General features: G+C 48.8%; 1 protein-coding gene across 1 annotated transcript in view; it reads left to right on the forward strand.

Moving 5' to 3' along the window:
- Positions 1–18,463, forward strand: part of col6a3 (collagen, type VI, alpha 3) — a 47,478-nt gene that overhangs the window by 4,618 nt on the left and 24,397 nt on the right. Inside the window, exons 8-29 of the mRNA XM_037108788.1 lie at positions 1,447–1,818; positions 1,979–2,572; positions 2,807–3,406; positions 3,567–4,160; positions 4,395–4,994; positions 5,155–5,748; positions 5,983–6,582; positions 6,743–7,336; positions 7,571–8,170; positions 8,331–8,924; positions 9,159–9,758; positions 9,919–10,512; positions 10,747–11,346; positions 11,507–12,100; positions 12,335–12,934; positions 13,095–13,688; positions 13,923–14,522; positions 14,683–15,276; positions 15,511–16,110; positions 16,271–16,864; positions 17,099–17,698; positions 17,859–18,452. Coding sequence (XP_036964683.1) covers positions 1,447–1,818; positions 1,979–2,572; positions 2,807–3,406; positions 3,567–4,160; positions 4,395–4,994; positions 5,155–5,748; positions 5,983–6,582; positions 6,743–7,336; positions 7,571–8,170; positions 8,331–8,924; positions 9,159–9,758; positions 9,919–10,512; positions 10,747–11,346; positions 11,507–12,100; positions 12,335–12,934; positions 13,095–13,688; positions 13,923–14,522; positions 14,683–15,276; positions 15,511–16,110; positions 16,271–16,864; positions 17,099–17,698; positions 17,859–18,452 — 12,906 coding nt within the window. The remainder of the gene's footprint in view (positions 1–1,446; positions 1,819–1,978; positions 2,573–2,806; positions 3,407–3,566; positions 4,161–4,394; positions 4,995–5,154; positions 5,749–5,982; positions 6,583–6,742; positions 7,337–7,570; positions 8,171–8,330; positions 8,925–9,158; positions 9,759–9,918; positions 10,513–10,746; positions 11,347–11,506; positions 12,101–12,334; positions 12,935–13,094; positions 13,689–13,922; positions 14,523–14,682; positions 15,277–15,510; positions 16,111–16,270; positions 16,865–17,098; positions 17,699–17,858; positions 18,453–18,463) is intronic.

Here is an 18,463-nt window from a genome sequence, read left to right on the forward strand (position 1 = left end):
ATATGACAGTGTTGATGCCCCAGCCTCTGCTCTGAAACAGATGGGCGTCCTGATGTTTGCAGTTGGAACAAGGGGCTCTGATTTGAGAGAACTGCAGAAGATATCCCACGATTCCCGCAGTGCTATAACTGTACCTGACTTCACTGACCTAGCCGGTGTCCAAGAGCAACTTCAGTCCTCTGTGGAGGCTGTGGTTGTTGATGTCACCCCAGAAACGCCCACCGAAACTGGTATGTTAACAAGCGCATCCCCTTGCCGGCTTGAAAGGCTGCCCGACTTATTTCACCCGCAGCGATGGAAAGAAATTTAGTGTGATGCTTGATTAGCTCTATGTTTGCATTTAAGCAGAGGCAAAGGTTTTAAACTGTTTATCCTGCTGTCTTTTCTCAGTTGACACCGGCAAAAAGGATGTTGTCTTCCTTCTGGATGGTTCTGATGGCACACGGAATGGCTTCCCTGCCATGCGTGATTTTGTGGAGAGAGTTGTTGAGAAACTTAATGTGGGACCAAACAACGACCGTGTCTCTGTGGTGCAGTACAGCAGAGATCCAGAGGTCAATTTCTATCTGAACACATACACCACAAAAGAGGATGTTGTGGATTCGGTCAGAGGACTGAACCACAGAGGGGGCAGTCCCCTCAATACCGGGGCAGCCCTCCGATACGTTAGGGACAACGTCTTTACCAACTCCTCCGGGAGTAGGCGCCTGCAAGGTGTCCCACAAATGTTGATCCTGCTAAATGGCGGAAAGTCTTTTGACAATGTAGATACCCCAGCCTCTGCTCTCAAACAGCAAGGCATCTTTGTGATTGGCATTGGAACAAGGAACTCTGACAGAAGTGAGCTGCAGAAGATATCACATGAGCCTAGTTATGCTCTTTCGGTGCCTGAGTTCACTGACCTCCCCGGTGTCCAGGAACAGCTCTCCACTGTACTGAGTACAGTGCGAGTGAGGGGCACGCCCATGACACCAACAGTAACTGGTAAGAAAGTGACTGACTTTTACACACCAATGTCACTGCAGCACGCACATTGAACTGTATTCAGGTGTATTTTACTAAGTTGAAGCAAGGCAGCAGCGCCGCTCTGAGCATAGAGGTGTACTAACACGAATAGAGTCATGTGTAAATGTTGAGGTTAGCTTTCATTATCTAACTTTTATACAGGACAGGTTGGTCACATGAACCTAAATATGTCTCAAATTTGATGTTCCCTAGCGGAGAGAAAGCCACCAGGAAAGGATGTTGTGTTCTTGTTGGATGGATCTGATGGTACTAGACGCGGCTTCCCAGCTATGCGAGACTTTGTCCAAAAGGCAGTAGAGAAACTCAGTGTGGATGACAAGAAAGACCGCGTCTCAGTGGTTCAGTACAGCAGAGATCCAACTGTCCAGTTCTATCTGAACACGTACACAACAAAAGGCGATATCCTTGACACTGTCAGAGGTTTGAGGCACAAAGGCGGAAGCCCCCTCAAGACTGGAGAAGCTCTCCAGTACTTGAGGGACAATGTCTTCACGGCTTCTGCCGGAAGCAGGCGCCTGGAAGGAGTTCCGCAAGTCCTAATATTGTTAAGCGGTGGAAGGTCTTATGACAGTGTTGATGCCCCAGCCTCTGCTCTGAAACAGATGGGCGTCCTGATGTTTGCAGTTGGAACCAGGGGCTCTGATTTGAGAGAACTGCAGAAGATATCCCACGATTCCCGCAGTGCTATAACTGTACCTGACTTCACTGACCTAGCCGGTGTCCAAGAGCAACTTCAGTCCTCTGTGGAGGCTGTGGTTGTTGATGTCACCCCAGAAACGCCCACCGAAACTGGTATGTTAACAAGCGCATCCCCTTGCCGGCTTGAAAGGCTGCCCGACTTATTTCACCCGCAGCGATGGAAAGAAATTTAGTGTGATGCTTGATTAGCTCTATGTTTGCATTTAAGCAGAGGCAAAGGTTTTAAACTGTTTATCCTGCTGTCTTTTCTCAGTTGACACCGGCAAAAAGGATGTTGTCTTCCTTCTGGATGGTTCTGATGGCACACGGAATGGCTTCCCTGCCATGCGTGATTTTGTGGAGAGAGTTGTTGAGAAACTTAATGTGGGACCAAACAACGACCGTGTCTCTGTGGTGCAGTACAGCAGAGATCCAGAGGTCAATTTCTATCTGAACACATACACCACAAAAGAGGATGTTGTGGATTCGGTCAGAGGACTGAACCACAGAGGGGGCAGTCCCCTCAATACCGGGGCAGCCCTCCGATACGTTAGGGACAACGTCTTTACCAACTCCTCCGGGAGTAGGCGCCTGCAAGGTGTCCCACAAATGTTGATCCTGCTAAATGGCGGAAAGTCTTTTGACAATGTAGATACCCCAGCCTCTGCTCTCAAACAGCAAGGCATCTTTGTGATTGGCATTGGAACAAGGAACTCTGACAGAAGTGAGCTGCAGAAGATATCACATGAGCCTAGTTATGCTCTTTCGGTGCCTGAGTTCACTGACCTCCCCGGTGTCCAGGAACAGCTCTCCACTGTACTGAGTACAGTGCGAGTGAGGGGCACGCCCATGACACCAACAGTAACTGGTAAGAAAGTGACTGACTTTTACACACCAATGTCACTGCAGCACGCACATTGAACTGTATTCAGGTGTATTTTACTAAGTTGAAGCAAGGCAGCAGCGCCGCTCTGAGCATAGAGGTGTACTAACACGAATAGAGTCATGTGTAAATGTTGAGGTTAGCTTTCATTATCTAACTTTTATACAGGACAGGTTGGTCACATGAACCTAAATATGTCTCAAATTTGATGTTCCCTAGCGGAGAGAAAGCCACCAGGAAAGGATGTTGTGTTCTTGTTGGATGGATCTGATGGTACTAGACGCGGCTTCCCAGCTATGCGAGACTTTGTCCAAAAGGCAGTAGAGAAACTCAGTGTGGATGACAAGAAAGACCGCGTCTCAGTGGTTCAGTACAGCAGAGATCCAACTGTCCAGTTCTATCTGAACACGTACACAACAAAAGGCGATATCCTTGACACTGTCAGAGGTTTGAGGCACAAAGGCGGAAGCCCCCTCAAGACTGGAGAAGCTCTCCAGTACTTGAGGGACAATGTCTTCACGGCTTCTGCCGGAAGCAGGCGCCTGGAAGGAGTTCCGCAAGTCCTAATATTGTTAAGCGGTGGAAGGTCTTATGACAGTGTTGATGCCCCAGCCTCTGCTCTGAAACAGATGGGCGTCCTGATGTTTGCAGTTGGAACCAGGGGCTCTGATTTGAGAGAACTGCAGAAGATATCCCACGATTCCCGCAGTGCTATAACTGTACCTGACTTCACTGACCTAGCCGGTGTCCAAGAGCAACTTCAGTCCTCTGTGGAGGCTGTGGTTGTTGATGTCACCCCAGAAACGCCCACCGAAACTGGTATGTTAACAAGCGCATCCCCTTGCCGGCTTGAAAGGCTGCCCGACTTATTTCACCCGCAGCGATGGAAAGAAATTTAGTGTGATGCTTGATTAGCTCTATGTTTGCATTTAAGCAGAGGCAAAGGTTTTAAACTGTTTATCCTGCTGTCTTTTCTCAGTTGACACCGGCAAAAAGGATGTTGTCTTCCTTCTGGATGGTTCTGATGGCACACGGAATGGCTTCCCTGCCATGCGTGATTTTGTGGAGAGAGTTGTTGAGAAACTTAATGTGGGACCAAACAACGACCGTGTCTCTGTGGTGCAGTACAGCAGAGATCCAGAGGTCAATTTCTATCTGAACACATACACCACAAAAGAGGATGTTGTGGATTCGGTCAGAGGACTGAACCACAGAGGGGGCAGTCCCCTCAATACCGGGGCAGCCCTCCGATACGTTAGGGACAACGTCTTTACCAACTCCTCCGGGAGTAGGCGCCTGCAAGGTGTCCCACAAATGTTGATCCTGCTAAATGGCGGAAAGTCTTTTGACAATGTAGATACCCCAGCCTCTGCTCTCAAACAGCAAGGCATCTTTGTGATTGGCATTGGAACAAGGAACTCTGACAGAAGTGAGCTGCAGAAGATATCACATGAGCCTAGTTATGCTCTTTCGGTGCCTGAGTTCACTGACCTCCCCGGTGTCCAGGAACAGCTCTCCACTGTACTGAGTACAGTGCGAGTGAGGGGCACGCCCATGACACCAACAGTAACTGGTAAGAAAGTGACTGACTTTTACACACCAATGTCACTGCAGCACGCACATTGAACTGTATTCAGGTGTATTTTACTAAGTTGAAGCAAGGCAGCAGCGCCGCTCTGAGCATAGAGGTGTACTAACACGAATAGAGTCATGTGTAAATGTTGAGGTTAGCTTTCATTATCTAACTTTTATACAGGACAGGTTGGTCACATGAACCTAAATATGTCTCAAATTTGATGTTCCCTAGCGGAGAGAAAGCCACCAGGAAAGGATGTTGTGTTCTTGTTGGATGGATCTGATGGTACTAGACGCGGCTTCCCAGCTATGCGAGACTTTGTCCAAAAGGCAGTAGAGAAACTCAGTGTGGATGACAAGAAAGACCGCGTCTCAGTGGTTCAGTACAGCAGAGATCCAACTGTCCAGTTCTATCTGAACACGTACACAACAAAAGGCGATATCCTTGACACTGTCAGAGGTTTGAGGCACAAAGGCGGAAGCCCCCTCAAGACTGGAGAAGCTCTCCAGTACTTGAGGGACAATGTCTTCACGGCTTCTGCCGGAAGCAGGCGCCTGGAAGGAGTTCCGCAAGTCCTAATATTGTTAAGCGGTGGAAGGTCTTATGACAGTGTTGATGCCCCAGCCTCTGCTCTGAAACAGATGGGCGTCCTGATGTTTGCAGTTGGAACCAGGGGCTCTGATTTGAGAGAACTGCAGAAGATATCCCACGATTCCCGCAGTGCTATAACTGTACCTGACTTCACTGACCTAGCCGGTGTCCAAGAGCAACTTCAGTCCTCTGTGGAGGCTGTGGTTGTTGATGTCACCCCAGAAACGCCCACCGAAACTGGTATGTTAACAAGCGCATCCCCTTGCCGGCTTGAAAGGCTGCCCGACTTATTTCACCCGCAGCGATGGAAAGAAATTTAGTGTGATGCTTGATTAGCTCTATGTTTGCATTTAAGCAGAGGCAAAGGTTTTAAACTGTTTATCCTGCTGTCTTTTCTCAGTTGACACCGGCAAAAAGGATGTTGTCTTCCTTCTGGATGGTTCTGATGGCACACGGAATGGCTTCCCTGCCATGCGTGATTTTGTGGAGAGAGTTGTTGAGAAACTTAATGTGGGACCAAACAACGACCGTGTCTCTGTGGTGCAGTACAGCAGAGATCCAGAGGTCAATTTCTATCTGAACACATACACCACAAAAGAGGATGTTGTGGATTCGGTCAGAGGACTGAACCACAGAGGGGGCAGTCCCCTCAATACCGGGGCAGCCCTCCGATACGTTAGGGACAACGTCTTTACCAACTCCTCCGGGAGTAGGCGCCTGCAAGGTGTCCCACAAATGTTGATCCTGCTAAATGGCGGAAAGTCTTTTGACAATGTAGATACCCCAGCCTCTGCTCTCAAACAGCAAGGCATCTTTGTGATTGGCATTGGAACAAGGAACTCTGACAGAAGTGAGCTGCAGAAGATATCACATGAGCCTAGTTATGCTCTTTCGGTGCCTGAGTTCACTGACCTCCCCGGTGTCCAGGAACAGCTCTCCACTGTACTGAGTACAGTGCGAGTGAGGGGCACGCCCATGACACCAACAGTAACTGGTAAGAAAGTGACTGACTTTTACACACCAATGTCACTGCAGCACGCACATTGAACTGTATTCAGGTGTATTTTACTAAGTTGAAGCAAGGCAGCAGCGCCGCTCTGAGCATAGAGGTGTACTAACACGAATAGAGTCATGTGTAAATGTTGAGGTTAGCTTTCATTATCTAACTTTTATACAGGACAGGTTGGTCACATGAACCTAAATATGTCTCAAATTTGATGTTCCCTAGCGGAGAGAAAGCCACCAGGAAAGGATGTTGTGTTCTTGTTGGATGGATCTGATGGTACTAGACGCGGCTTCCCAGCTATGCGAGACTTTGTCCAAAAGGCAGTAGAGAAACTCAGTGTGGATGACAAGAAAGACCGCGTCTCAGTGGTTCAGTACAGCAGAGATCCAACTGTCCAGTTCTATCTGAACACGTACACAACAAAAGGCGATATCCTTGACACTGTCAGAGGTTTGAGGCACAAAGGCGGAAGCCCCCTCAAGACTGGAGAAGCTCTCCAGTACTTGAGGGACAATGTCTTCACGGCTTCTGCCGGAAGCAGGCGCCTGGAAGGAGTTCCGCAAGTCCTAATATTGTTAAGCGGTGGAAGGTCTTATGACAGTGTTGATGCCCCAGCCTCTGCTCTGAAACAGATGGGCGTCCTGATGTTTGCAGTTGGAACCAGGGGCTCTGATTTGAGAGAACTGCAGAAGATATCCCACGATTCCCGCAGTGCTATAACTGTACCTGACTTCACTGACCTAGCCGGTGTCCAAGAGCAACTTCAGTCCTCTGTGGAGGCTGTGGTTGTTGATGTCACCCCAGAAACGCCCACCGAAACTGGTATGTTAACAAGCGCATCCCCTTGCCGGCTTGAAAGGCTGCCCGACTTATTTCACCCGCAGCGATGGAAAGAAATTTAGTGTGATGCTTGATTAGCTCTATGTTTGCATTTAAGCAGAGGCAAAGGTTTTAAACTGTTTATCCTGCTGTCTTTTCTCAGTTGACACCGGCAAAAAGGATGTTGTCTTCCTTCTGGATGGTTCTGATGGCACACGGAATGGCTTCCCTGCCATGCGTGATTTTGTGGAGAGAGTTGTTGAGAAACTTAATGTGGGACCAAACAACGACCGTGTCTCTGTGGTGCAGTACAGCAGAGATCCAGAGGTCAATTTCTATCTGAACACATACACCACAAAAGAGGATGTTGTGGATTCGGTCAGAGGACTGAACCACAGAGGGGGCAGTCCCCTCAATACCGGGGCAGCCCTCCGATACGTTAGGGACAACGTCTTTACCAACTCCTCCGGGAGTAGGCGCCTGCAAGGTGTCCCACAAATGTTGATCCTGCTAAATGGCGGAAAGTCTTTTGACAATGTAGATACCCCAGCCTCTGCTCTCAAACAGCAAGGCATCTTTGTGATTGGCATTGGAACAAGGAACTCTGACAGAAGTGAGCTGCAGAAGATATCACATGAGCCTAGTTATGCTCTTTCGGTGCCTGAGTTCACTGACCTCCCCGGTGTCCAGGAACAGCTCTCCACTGTACTGAGTACAGTGCGAGTGAGGGGCACGCCCATGACACCAACAGTAACTGGTAAGAAAGTGACTGACTTTTACACACCAATGTCACTGCAGCACGCACATTGAACTGTATTCAGGTGTATTTTACTAAGTTGAAGCAAGGCAGCAGCGCCGCTCTGAGCATAGAGGTGTACTAACACGAATAGAGTCATGTGTAAATGTTGAGGTTAGCTTTCATTATCTAACTTTTATACAGGACAGGTTGGTCACATGAACCTAAATATGTCTCAAATTTGATGTTCCCTAGCGGAGAGAAAGCCACCAGGAAAGGATGTTGTGTTCTTGTTGGATGGATCTGATGGTACTAGACGCGGCTTCCCAGCTATGCGAGACTTTGTCCAAAAGGCAGTAGAGAAACTCAGTGTGGATGACAAGAAAGACCGCGTCTCAGTGGTTCAGTACAGCAGAGATCCAACTGTCCAGTTCTATCTGAACACGTACACAACAAAAGGCGATATCCTTGACACTGTCAGAGGTTTGAGGCACAAAGGCGGAAGCCCCCTCAAGACTGGAGAAGCTCTCCAGTACTTGAGGGACAATGTCTTCACGGCTTCTGCCGGAAGCAGGCGCCTGGAAGGAGTTCCGCAAGTCCTAATATTGTTAAGCGGTGGAAGGTCTTATGACAGTGTTGATGCCCCAGCCTCTGCTCTGAAACAGATGGGCGTCCTGATGTTTGCAGTTGGAACCAGGGGCTCTGATTTGAGAGAACTGCAGAAGATATCCCACGATTCCCGCAGTGCTATAACTGTACCTGACTTCACTGACCTAGCCGGTGTCCAAGAGCAACTTCAGTCCTCTGTGGAGGCTGTGGTTGTTGATGTCACCCCAGAAACGCCCACCGAAACTGGTATGTTAACAAGCGCATCCCCTTGCCGGCTTGAAAGGCTGCCCGACTTATTTCACCCGCAGCGATGGAAAGAAATTTAGTGTGATGCTTGATTAGCTCTATGTTTGCATTTAAGCAGAGGCAAAGGTTTTAAACTGTTTATCCTGCTGTCTTTTCTCAGTTGACACCGGCAAAAAGGATGTTGTCTTCCTTCTGGATGGTTCTGATGGCACACGGAATGGCTTCCCTGCCATGCGTGATTTTGTGGAGAGAGTTGTTGAGAAACTTAATGTGGGACCAAACAACGACCGTGTCTCTGTGGTGCAGTACAGCAGAGATCCAGAGGTCAATTTCTATCTGAACACATACACCACAAAAGAGGATGTTGTGGATTCGGTCAGAGGACTGAACCACAGAGGGGGCAGTCCCCTCAATACCGGGGCAGCCCTCCGATACGTTAGGGACAACGTCTTTACCAACTCCTCCGGGAGTAGGCGCCTGCAAGGTGTCCCACAAATGTTGATCCTGCTAAATGGCGGAAAGTCTTTTGACAATGTAGATACCCCAGCCTCTGCTCTCAAACAGCAAGGCATCTTTGTGATTGGCATTGGAACAAGGAACTCTGACAGAAGTGAGCTGCAGAAGATATCACATGAGCCTAGTTATGCTCTTTCGGTGCCTGAGTTCACTGACCTCCCCGGTGTCCAGGAACAGCTCTCCACTGTACTGAGTACAGTGCGAGTGAGGGGCACGCCCATGACACCAACAGTAACTGGTAAGAAAGTGACTGACTTTTACACACCAATGTCACTGCAGCACGCACATTGAACTGTATTCAGGTGTATTTTACTAAGTTGAAGCAAGGCAGCAGCGCCGCTCTGAGCATAGAGGTGTACTAACACGAATAGAGTCATGTGTAAATGTTGAGGTTAGCTTTCATTATCTAACTTTTATACAGGACAGGTTGGTCACATGAACCTAAATATGTCTCAAATTTGATGTTCCCTAGCGGAGAGAAAGCCACCAGGAAAGGATGTTGTGTTCTTGTTGGATGGATCTGATGGTACTAGACGCGGCTTCCCAGCTATGCGAGACTTTGTCCAAAAGGCAGTAGAGAAACTCAGTGTGGATGACAAGAAAGACCGCGTCTCAGTGGTTCAGTACAGCAGAGATCCAACTGTCCAGTTCTATCTGAACACGTACACAACAAAAGGCGATATCCTTGACACTGTCAGAGGTTTGAGGCACAAAGGCGGAAGCCCCCTCAAGACTGGAGAAGCTCTCCAGTACTTGAGGGACAATGTCTTCACGGCTTCTGCCGGAAGCAGGCGCCTGGAAGGAGTTCCGCAAGTCCTAATATTGTTAAGCGGTGGAAGGTCTTATGACAGTGTTGATGCCCCAGCCTCTGCTCTGAAACAGATGGGCGTCCTGATGTTTGCAGTTGGAACCAGGGGCTCTGATTTGAGAGAACTGCAGAAGATATCCCACGATTCCCGCAGTGCTATAACTGTACCTGACTTCACTGACCTAGCCGGTGTCCAAGAGCAACTTCAGTCCTCTGTGGAGGCTGTGGTTGTTGATGTCACCCCAGAAACGCCCACCGAAACTGGTATGTTAACAAGCGCATCCCCTTGCCGGCTTGAAAGGCTGCCCGACTTATTTCACCCGCAGCGATGGAAAGAAATTTAGTGTGATGCTTGATTAGCTCTATGTTTGCATTTAAGCAGAGGCAAAGGTTTTAAACTGTTTATCCTGCTGTCTTTTCTCAGTTGACACCGGCAAAAAGGATGTTGTCTTCCTTCTGGATGGTTCTGATGGCACACGGAATGGCTTCCCTGCCATGCGTGATTTTGTGGAGAGAGTTGTTGAGAAACTTAATGTGGGACCAAACAACGACCGTGTCTCTGTGGTGCAGTACAGCAGAGATCCAGAGGTCAATTTCTATCTGAACACATACACCACAAAAGAGGATGTTGTGGATTCGGTCAGAGGACTGAACCACAGAGGGGGCAGTCCCCTCAATACCGGGGCAGCCCTCCGATACGTTAGGGACAACGTCTTTACCAACTCCTCCGGGAGTAGGCGCCTGCAAGGTGTCCCACAAATGTTGATCCTGCTAAATGGCGGAAAGTCTTTTGACAATGTAGATACCCCAGCCTCTGCTCTCAAACAGCAAGGCATCTTTGTGATTGGCATTGGAACAAGGAACTCTGACAGAAGTGAGCTGCAGAAGATATCACATGAGCCTAGTTATGCTCTTTCGGTGCCTGAGTTCACTGACCTCCCCGGTGTCCAGGAACAGCTCTCCACTGTACTGAGTACAGTGCGAGTGAGGGGCACGCCCATGACACCAACAGTAACTGGTAAGAAAGTGACTGACTTTTACACACCAATGTCACTGCAGCACGCACATTGAACTGTATTCAGGTGTATTTTACTAAGTTGAAGCAAGGCAGCAGCGCCGCTCTGAGCATAGAGGTGTACTAACACGAATAGAGTCATGTGTAAATGTTGAGGTTAGCTTTCATTATCTAACTTTTATACAGGACAGGTTGGTCACATGAACCTAAATATGTCTCAAATTTGATGTTCCCTAGCGGAGAGAAAGCCACCAGGAAAGGATGTTGTGTTCTTGTTGGATGGATCTGATGGTACTAGACGCGGCTTCCCAGCTATGCGAGACTTTGTCCAAAAGGCAGTAGAGAAACTCAGTGTGGATGACAAGAAAGACCGCGTCTCAGTGGTTCAGTACAGCAGAGATCCAACTGTCCAGTTCTATCTGAACACGTACACAACAAAAGGCGATATCCTTGACACTGTCAGAGGTTTGAGGCACAAAGGCGGAAGCCCCCTCAAGACTGGAGAAGCTCTCCAGTACTTGAGGGACAATGTCTTCACGGCTTCTGCCGGAAGCAGGCGCCTGGAAGGAGTTCCGCAAGTCCTAATATTGTTAAGCGGTGGAAGGTCTTATGACAGTGTTGATGCCCCAGCCTCTGCTCTGAAACAGATGGGCGTCCTGATGTTTGCAGTTGGAACCAGGGGCTCTGATTTGAGAGAACTGCAGAAGATATCCCACGATTCCCGCAGTGCTATAACTGTACCTGACTTCACTGACCTAGCCGGTGTCCAAGAGCAACTTCAGTCCTCTGTGGAGGCTGTGGTTGTTGATGTCACCCCAGAAACGCCCACCGAAACTGGTATGTTAACAAGCGCATCCCCTTGCCGGCTTGAAAGGCTGCCCGACTTATTTCACCCGCAGCGATGGAAAGAAATTTAGTGTGATGCTTGATTAGCTCTATGTTTGCATTTAAGCAGAGGCAAAGGTTTTAAACTGTTTATCCTGCTGTCTTTTCTCAGTTGACACCGGCAAAAAGGATGTTGTCTTCCTTCTGGATGGTTCTGATGGCACACGGAATGGCTTCCCTGCCATGCGTGATTTTGTGGAGAGAGTTGTTGAGAAACTTAATGTGGGACCAAACAACGACCGTGTCTCTGTGGTGCAGTACAGCAGAGATCCAGAGGTCAATTTCTATCTGAACACATACACCACAAAAGAGGATGTTGTGGATTCGGTCAGAGGACTGAACCACAGAGGGGGCAGTCCCCTCAATACCGGGGCAGCCCTCCGATACGTTAGGGACAACGTCTTTACCAACTCCTCCGGGAGTAGGCGCCTGCAAGGTGTCCCACAAATGTTGATCCTGCTAAATGGCGGAAAGTCTTTTGACAATGTAGATACCCCAGCCTCTGCTCTCAAACAGCAAGGCATCTTTGTGATTGGCATTGGAACAAGGAACTCTGACAGAAGTGAGCTGCAGAAGATATCACATGAGCCTAGTTATGCTCTTTCGGTGCCTGAGTTCACTGACCTCTCCGGTGTCCAGGAACAGCTCTCCACTGTACTGAGTACAGTGCGAGTGAGGGGCTCGCCCATGACACCAACAGTAACTGGTAAGAAAGTGACTGACTTTTACACACCAATGTCACTGCAGCACGCACATTGAACTGTATTCAGGTGTATTTTACTAAGTTGAAGCAAGGCAGCAGCGCCGCTCTGAGCATAGAGGTGTACTAACACGAATAGAGTCATGTGTAAATGTTGAGGTTAGCTTTCATTATCTAACTTTTATACAGGACAGGTTGGTCACATGAACCTAAATATGTCTCAAATTTGATGTTCCCTAGCGGAGAGAAAGCCACCAGGAAAGGATGTTGTGTTCTTGTTGGATGGATCTGATGGTACTAGACGCGGCTTCCCAGCTATGCGAGACTTTGTCCAAAAGGCAGTAGAGAAACTCAGTGTGGATGACAAGAAAGACCGCGTCTCAGTGGTTCAGTACAGCAGAGATCCAACTGTCCAGTTCTATCTGAACACGTACACAACAAAAGGCGATATCCTTGACACTGTCAGAGGTTTGAGGCACAAAGGCGGAAGCCCCCTCAAGACTGGAGAAGCTCTCCAGTACTTGAGGGACAATGTCTTCACGGCTTCTGCCGGAAGCAGGCGCCTGGAAGGAGTTCCGCAAGTCCTAATATTGTTAAGCGGTGGAAGGTCTTATGACAGTGTTGATGCCCCAGCCTCTGCTCTGAAACAGATGGGCGTCCTGATGTTTGCAGTTGGAACCAGGGGCTCTGATTTGAGAGAACTGCAGAAGATATCCCACGATTCCCGCAGTGCTATAACTGTACCTGACTTCACTGACCTAGCCGGTGTCCAAGAGCAACTTCAGTCCTCTGTGGAGGCTGTGGTTGTTGATGTCACCCCAGAAACGCCCACCGAAACTGGTATGTTAACAAGCGCATCCCCTTGCCGGCTTGAAAGGCTGCCCGACTTATTTCACCCGCAGCGATGGAAAGAAATTTAGTGTGATGCTTGATTAGCTCTATGTTTGCATTTAAGCAGAGGCAAAGGTTTTAAACTGTTTATCCTGCTGTCTTTTCTCAGTTGACACCGGCAAAAAGGATGTTGTCTTCCTTCTGGATGGTTCTGATGGCACACGGAATGGCTTCCCTGCCATGCGTGATTTTGTGGAGAGAGTTGTTGAGAAACTTAATGTGGGACCAAACAACGACCGTGTCTCTGTGGTGCAGTACAGCAGAGATCCAGAGGTCAATTTCTATCTGAACACATACACCACAAAAGAGGATGTTGTGGATTCGGTCAGAGGACTGAACCACAGAGGGGGCAGTCCCCTCAATACCGGGGCAGCCCTCCGATACGTTAGGGACAACGTCTTTACCAACTCCTCCGGGAGTAGGCGCCTGCAAGGTGTCCCACAAATGTTGATCCTGCTAAATGGCGGAAAGTCTTTTGACAATGTAGATACCCCAGCCTCTGCTCTCAAACAGCAAGGCATCTTTGTGATTGGCATTGGAACAAGGAACTCTGACAGAAGTGAGCTGCAGAAGATATCACATGAGCCTAGTTATGCTCTTTCGGTGCCTGAGTTCACTGACCTCTCCGGTGTCCAGGAACAGCTCTCCACTGTACTGAGTACAGTGCGAGTGAGGGGCACGCCCATGACACCAACAGTAACTGGTAAGAAAGTGACTGACTTTTACACACCAATGTCACTGCAGCACGCACATTGAACTGTATTCAGGTGTATTTTACTAAGTTGAAGCAAGGCAGCAGCGCCGCTCTGAGCATAGAGGTGTACTAACACGAATAGAGTCATGTGTAAATGTTGAGGTTAGCTTTCATTATCTAACTTTTATACAGGACAGGTTGGTCACATGAACCTAAATATGTCTCAAATTTGATGTTCCCTAGCGGAGAGAAAGCCACCAGGAAAGGATGTTGTGTTCTTGTTGGATGGATCTGATGGTACTAGACGCGGCTTCCCAGCTATGCGAGACTTTGTCCAAAAGGCAGTAGAGAAACTCAGTGTGGATGACAAGAAAGACCGCGTCTCAGTGGTTCAGTACAGCAGAGATCCAACTGTCCAGTTCTATCTGAACACGTACACAACAAAAGGCGATATCCTTGACACTGTCAGAGGTTTGAGGCACAAAGGCGGAAGCCCCCTCAAGACTGGAGAAGCTCTCCAGTACTTGAGGGACAATGTCTTCACGGCTTCTGCCGGAAGCAGGCGCCTGGAAGGAGTTCCGCAAGTCCTAATATTGTTAAGCGGTGGAAGGTCTTATGACAGTGTTGATGCCCCAGCCTCTGCTCTGAAACAGATGGGCGTCCTGATGTTTGCAGTTGGAACCAGGGGCTCTGATTTGAGAGAACTGCAGAAGATATCCCACGATTCCCGCAGTGCTATAACTGTACCTGACTTCACTGACCTAGCCGGTGTCCAAGAGCAACTTCAGTCCTCTGTGGAGGCTGTGGTTGTTGATGTCACCCCAGAAACGCCCACCGAAACTGGTATGTTAACAAGCGCATCCCCTTGCCGGCTTGAAAGGCTGCCCGACTTATTTCACCCGCAGCGATGGAAAGAAATTTAGTGTGATGCTTGATTAGCTCTATGTTTGCATTTAAGCAGAGGCAAAGGTTTTAAACTGTTTATCCTGCTGTCTTTTCTCAGTTGACACCGGCAAAAAGGATGTTGTCTTCCTTCTGGATGGTTCTGATGGCACACGGAATGGCTTCCCTGCCATGCGTGATTTTGTGGAGAGAGTTGTTGAGAAACTTAATGTGGGACCAAACAACGACCGTGTCTCTGTGGTGCAGTACAGCAGAGATCCAGAGGTCAATTTCTATCTGAACACATACACCACAAAAGAGGATGTTGTGGATTCGGTCAGAGGACTGAACCACAGAGGGGGCAGTCCCCTCAATACCGGGGCAGCCCTCCGATACGTTAGGGACAACGTCTTTACCAACTCCTCCGGGAGTAGGCGCCTGCAAGGTGTCCCACAAATGTTGATCCTGCTAAATGGCGGAAAGTCTTTTGACAATGTAGATACCCCAGCCTCTGCTCTCAAACAGCAAGGCATCTTTGTGATTGGCATTGGAACAAGGAACTCTGACAGAAGTGAGCTGCAGAAGATATCACATGAGCCTAGTTATGCTCTTTCGGTGCCTGAGTTCACTGACCTCCCCGGTGTCCAGGAACAGCTCTCCACTGTACTGAGTACAGTGCGAGTGAGGGGCACGCCCATGACACCAACAGTAACTGGTAAGAAAGTGACTGACTTTTACACACCAATGTCACTGCAGCACGCACATTGAACTGTATTCAGGTGTATTTTACTAAGTTGAAGCAAGGCAGCAGCGCCACTCTGAGCATAGAGGTGTACTAACACGAATAGAGTCATGTGTAAATGTTGAGGTTAGCTTTCATTATCTAACTTTTATACAGGACAGGTTGGTCACATGAACCTAAATATGTCTCAAATTTGATGTTCCCTAGCGGAGAGAAAGCCACCAGGAAAGGATGTTGTGTTCTTGTTGGATGGATCTGATGGTACTAGACGCGGCTTCCCAGCTATGCGAGACTTTGTCCAAAAGGCAGTAGAGAAACTCAGTGTGGATGACAAGAAAGACCGCGTCTCAGTGGTTCAGTACAGCAGAGATCCAACTGTCCAGTTCTATCTGAAGACGTACACAACAAAAGGCGATATCCTTGACACTGTCAGAGGTTTGAGGCACAAAGGCGGAAGCCCCCTCAAGACTGGAGAAGCTCTCCAGTACTTGAGGGACAATGTCTTCACGGCTTCTGCCGGAAGCAGGCGCCTGGAAGGAGTTCCGCAAGTCCTAATATTGTTAAGCGGTGGAAGGTCTTATGACAGTGTTGATGCCCCAGCCTCTGCTCTGAAACAGATGGGCGTCCTGATGTTTGCAGTTGGAACCAGGGGCTCTGATTTGAGAGAACTGCAGAAGATATCCCACGATTCCCGCAGTGCTATAACTGTACCTGACTTCACTGACCTAGCCGGTGTCCAAGAGCAACTTCAGTCCTCTGTGGAGGCTGTGGTTGTTGATGTCACCCCAGAAACGCCCACCGAAACTGGTATGTTAACAAGCGCATCCCCTTGCCGGCTTGAAAGGCTGCCCGACTTATTTCACCCGCAGCGATGGAAAGAAATTTAGTGTGATGCTTGATTAGCTCTATGTTTGCATTTAAGCAGAGGCAAAGGTTTTAAACTGTTTATCCTGCTGTCTTTTCTCAGTTGACACCGGCAAAAAGGATGTTGTCTTCCTTCTGGATGGTTCTGATGGCACACGGAATGGCTTCCCTGCCATGCGTGATTTTGTGGAGAGAGTTGTTGAGAAACTTAATGTGGGACCAAACAACGACCGTGTCTCTGTGGTGCAGTACAGCAGAGATCCAGAGGTCAATTTCTATCTGAACACATACACCACAAAAGAGGATGTTGTGGATTCGGTCAGAGGACTGAACCACAGAGGGGGCAGTCCCCTCAATACCGGGGCAGCCCTCCGATACGTTAGGGACAACGTCTTTACCAACTCCTCCGGGAGTAGGCGCCTGCAAGGTGTCCCACAAATGTTGATCCTGCTAAATGGCGGAAAGTCTTTTGACAATGTAGATATCCCAGCCTCTGCTCTCAAACAGCAAGGCATCTTTGTGATTGGCATTGGAACAAGGAACTCTGACAGAAGTGAGCTGCAGAAGATATCACATGAGCCTAGTTATGCTCTTTCGGTGCCTGAGTTCACTGACCTCCCCGGTGTCCAGGAACAGCTCTCCACTGTACTGAGTACAGTGCGAGTGAGGGGCACGCCCATGACACCAACAGTAACTGGTAAGAAAGTGACTGACTTTTACACACCAATGTCACTGCAGCACGCACATTGAACTGTATTCAGGTGTATTTTACTAAGTTGAAGCAAGGCAGCAGCGCCGCTCTGAGCATAGAGGTGTACTAACACGAATAGAGTCATGTGTAAATGTTGAGGTTAGCTTTCATTATCTAACTTTTATACAGGACAGGTTGGTCACATGAACCTAAATATGTCTCAAATTTGATGTTCCCTAGCGGAGAGAAAGCCACCAGGAAAGGATGTTGTGTTCTTGTTGGATGGATCTGATGGTACTAGACGCGGCTTCCCAGCTATGCGAGACTTTGTCCAAAAGGCAGTAGAGAAACTCAGTGTGGATGACAAGAAAGACCGCGTCTCAGTGGTTCAGTACAGCAGAGATCCAACTGTCCAGTTCTATCTGAAGACGTACACAACAAAAGGCGATATCCTTGACACTGTCAGAGGTTTGAGGCACAAAGGCGGAAGCCCCCTCAAGACTGGAGAAGCTCTCCAGTACTTGAGGGACAATGTCTTCACGGCTTCTGCCGGAAGCAGGCGCCTGGAAGGAGTTCCGCAAGTCCTAATATTGTTAAGCGGTGGAAGGTCTTATGACAGTGTTGATGCCCCAGCCTCTGCTCTGAAACAGATGGGCGTCCTGATGTTTGCAGTTGGAACCAGGGGCTCTGATTTGAGAGAACTGCAGAAGATATCCCACGATTCCCGCAGTGCTATAACTGTACCTGACTTCACTGACCTAGCCGGTGTCCAAGAGCAACTTCAGTCCTCTGTGGAGGCTGTGGTTGTTGATGTCACCCCAGAAACGCCCACCGAAACTGGTATGTTAACAAGCGCATCCCCTTGCCGGCTTGAAAGGCTGCCCGACTTATTTCACCCGCAGCGATGGAAAGAAATTTAGTGTGATGCTTGATTAGCTCTATGTTTGCATTTAAGCAGAGGCAAAGGTTTTAAACTGTTTATCCTGCTGTCTTTTCTCAGTTGACACCGGCAAAAAGGATGTTGTCTTCCTTGTGGATGGTTCTGATGGCACACGGAATGGCTTCCCTGCCATGCGTGATTTTGTGGAGAGAGTTGTTGAGAAACTTAATGTGGGACCAAACAACGACCGTGTCTCTGTGGTGCAGTACAGCAGAGATCCAGAGGTCAATTTCTATCTGAACACATACACCACAAAAGAGGATGTTGTGGATTCGGTCAGAGGACTGAACCACAGAGGGGGCAGTCCCCTCAATACCGGGGCAGCCCTCCGATACGTTAGGGACAACGTCTTTACCAACTCCTCCGGGAGTAGGCGCCTGCAAGGTGTCCCACAAATGTTGATCCTGCTAAATGGCGGAAAGTCTTTTGACAATGTAGATACCCCAGCCTCTGCTCTCAAACAGCAAGGCATCTTTGTGATTGGCATTGGAACAAGGAACTCTGACAGAAGTGAGCTGCAGAAGATATCACATGAGCCTAGTTATGCTCTTTCGGTGCCTGAGTTCACTGACCTCCCCGGTGTCCAGGAACAGCTCTCCACTGTACTGAGTACAGTGCGAGTGAGGGGCACGCCCATGACACCAACAGTAACTGGTAAGAACGTG

This window comes from Acanthopagrus latus, chromosome 9 (assembly GCF_904848185.1).
Source record: "Acanthopagrus latus isolate v.2019 chromosome 9, fAcaLat1.1, whole genome shotgun sequence".
Classification (NCBI taxonomy): domain Eukaryota; kingdom Metazoa; phylum Chordata; class Actinopteri; order Spariformes; family Sparidae; genus Acanthopagrus; species Acanthopagrus latus.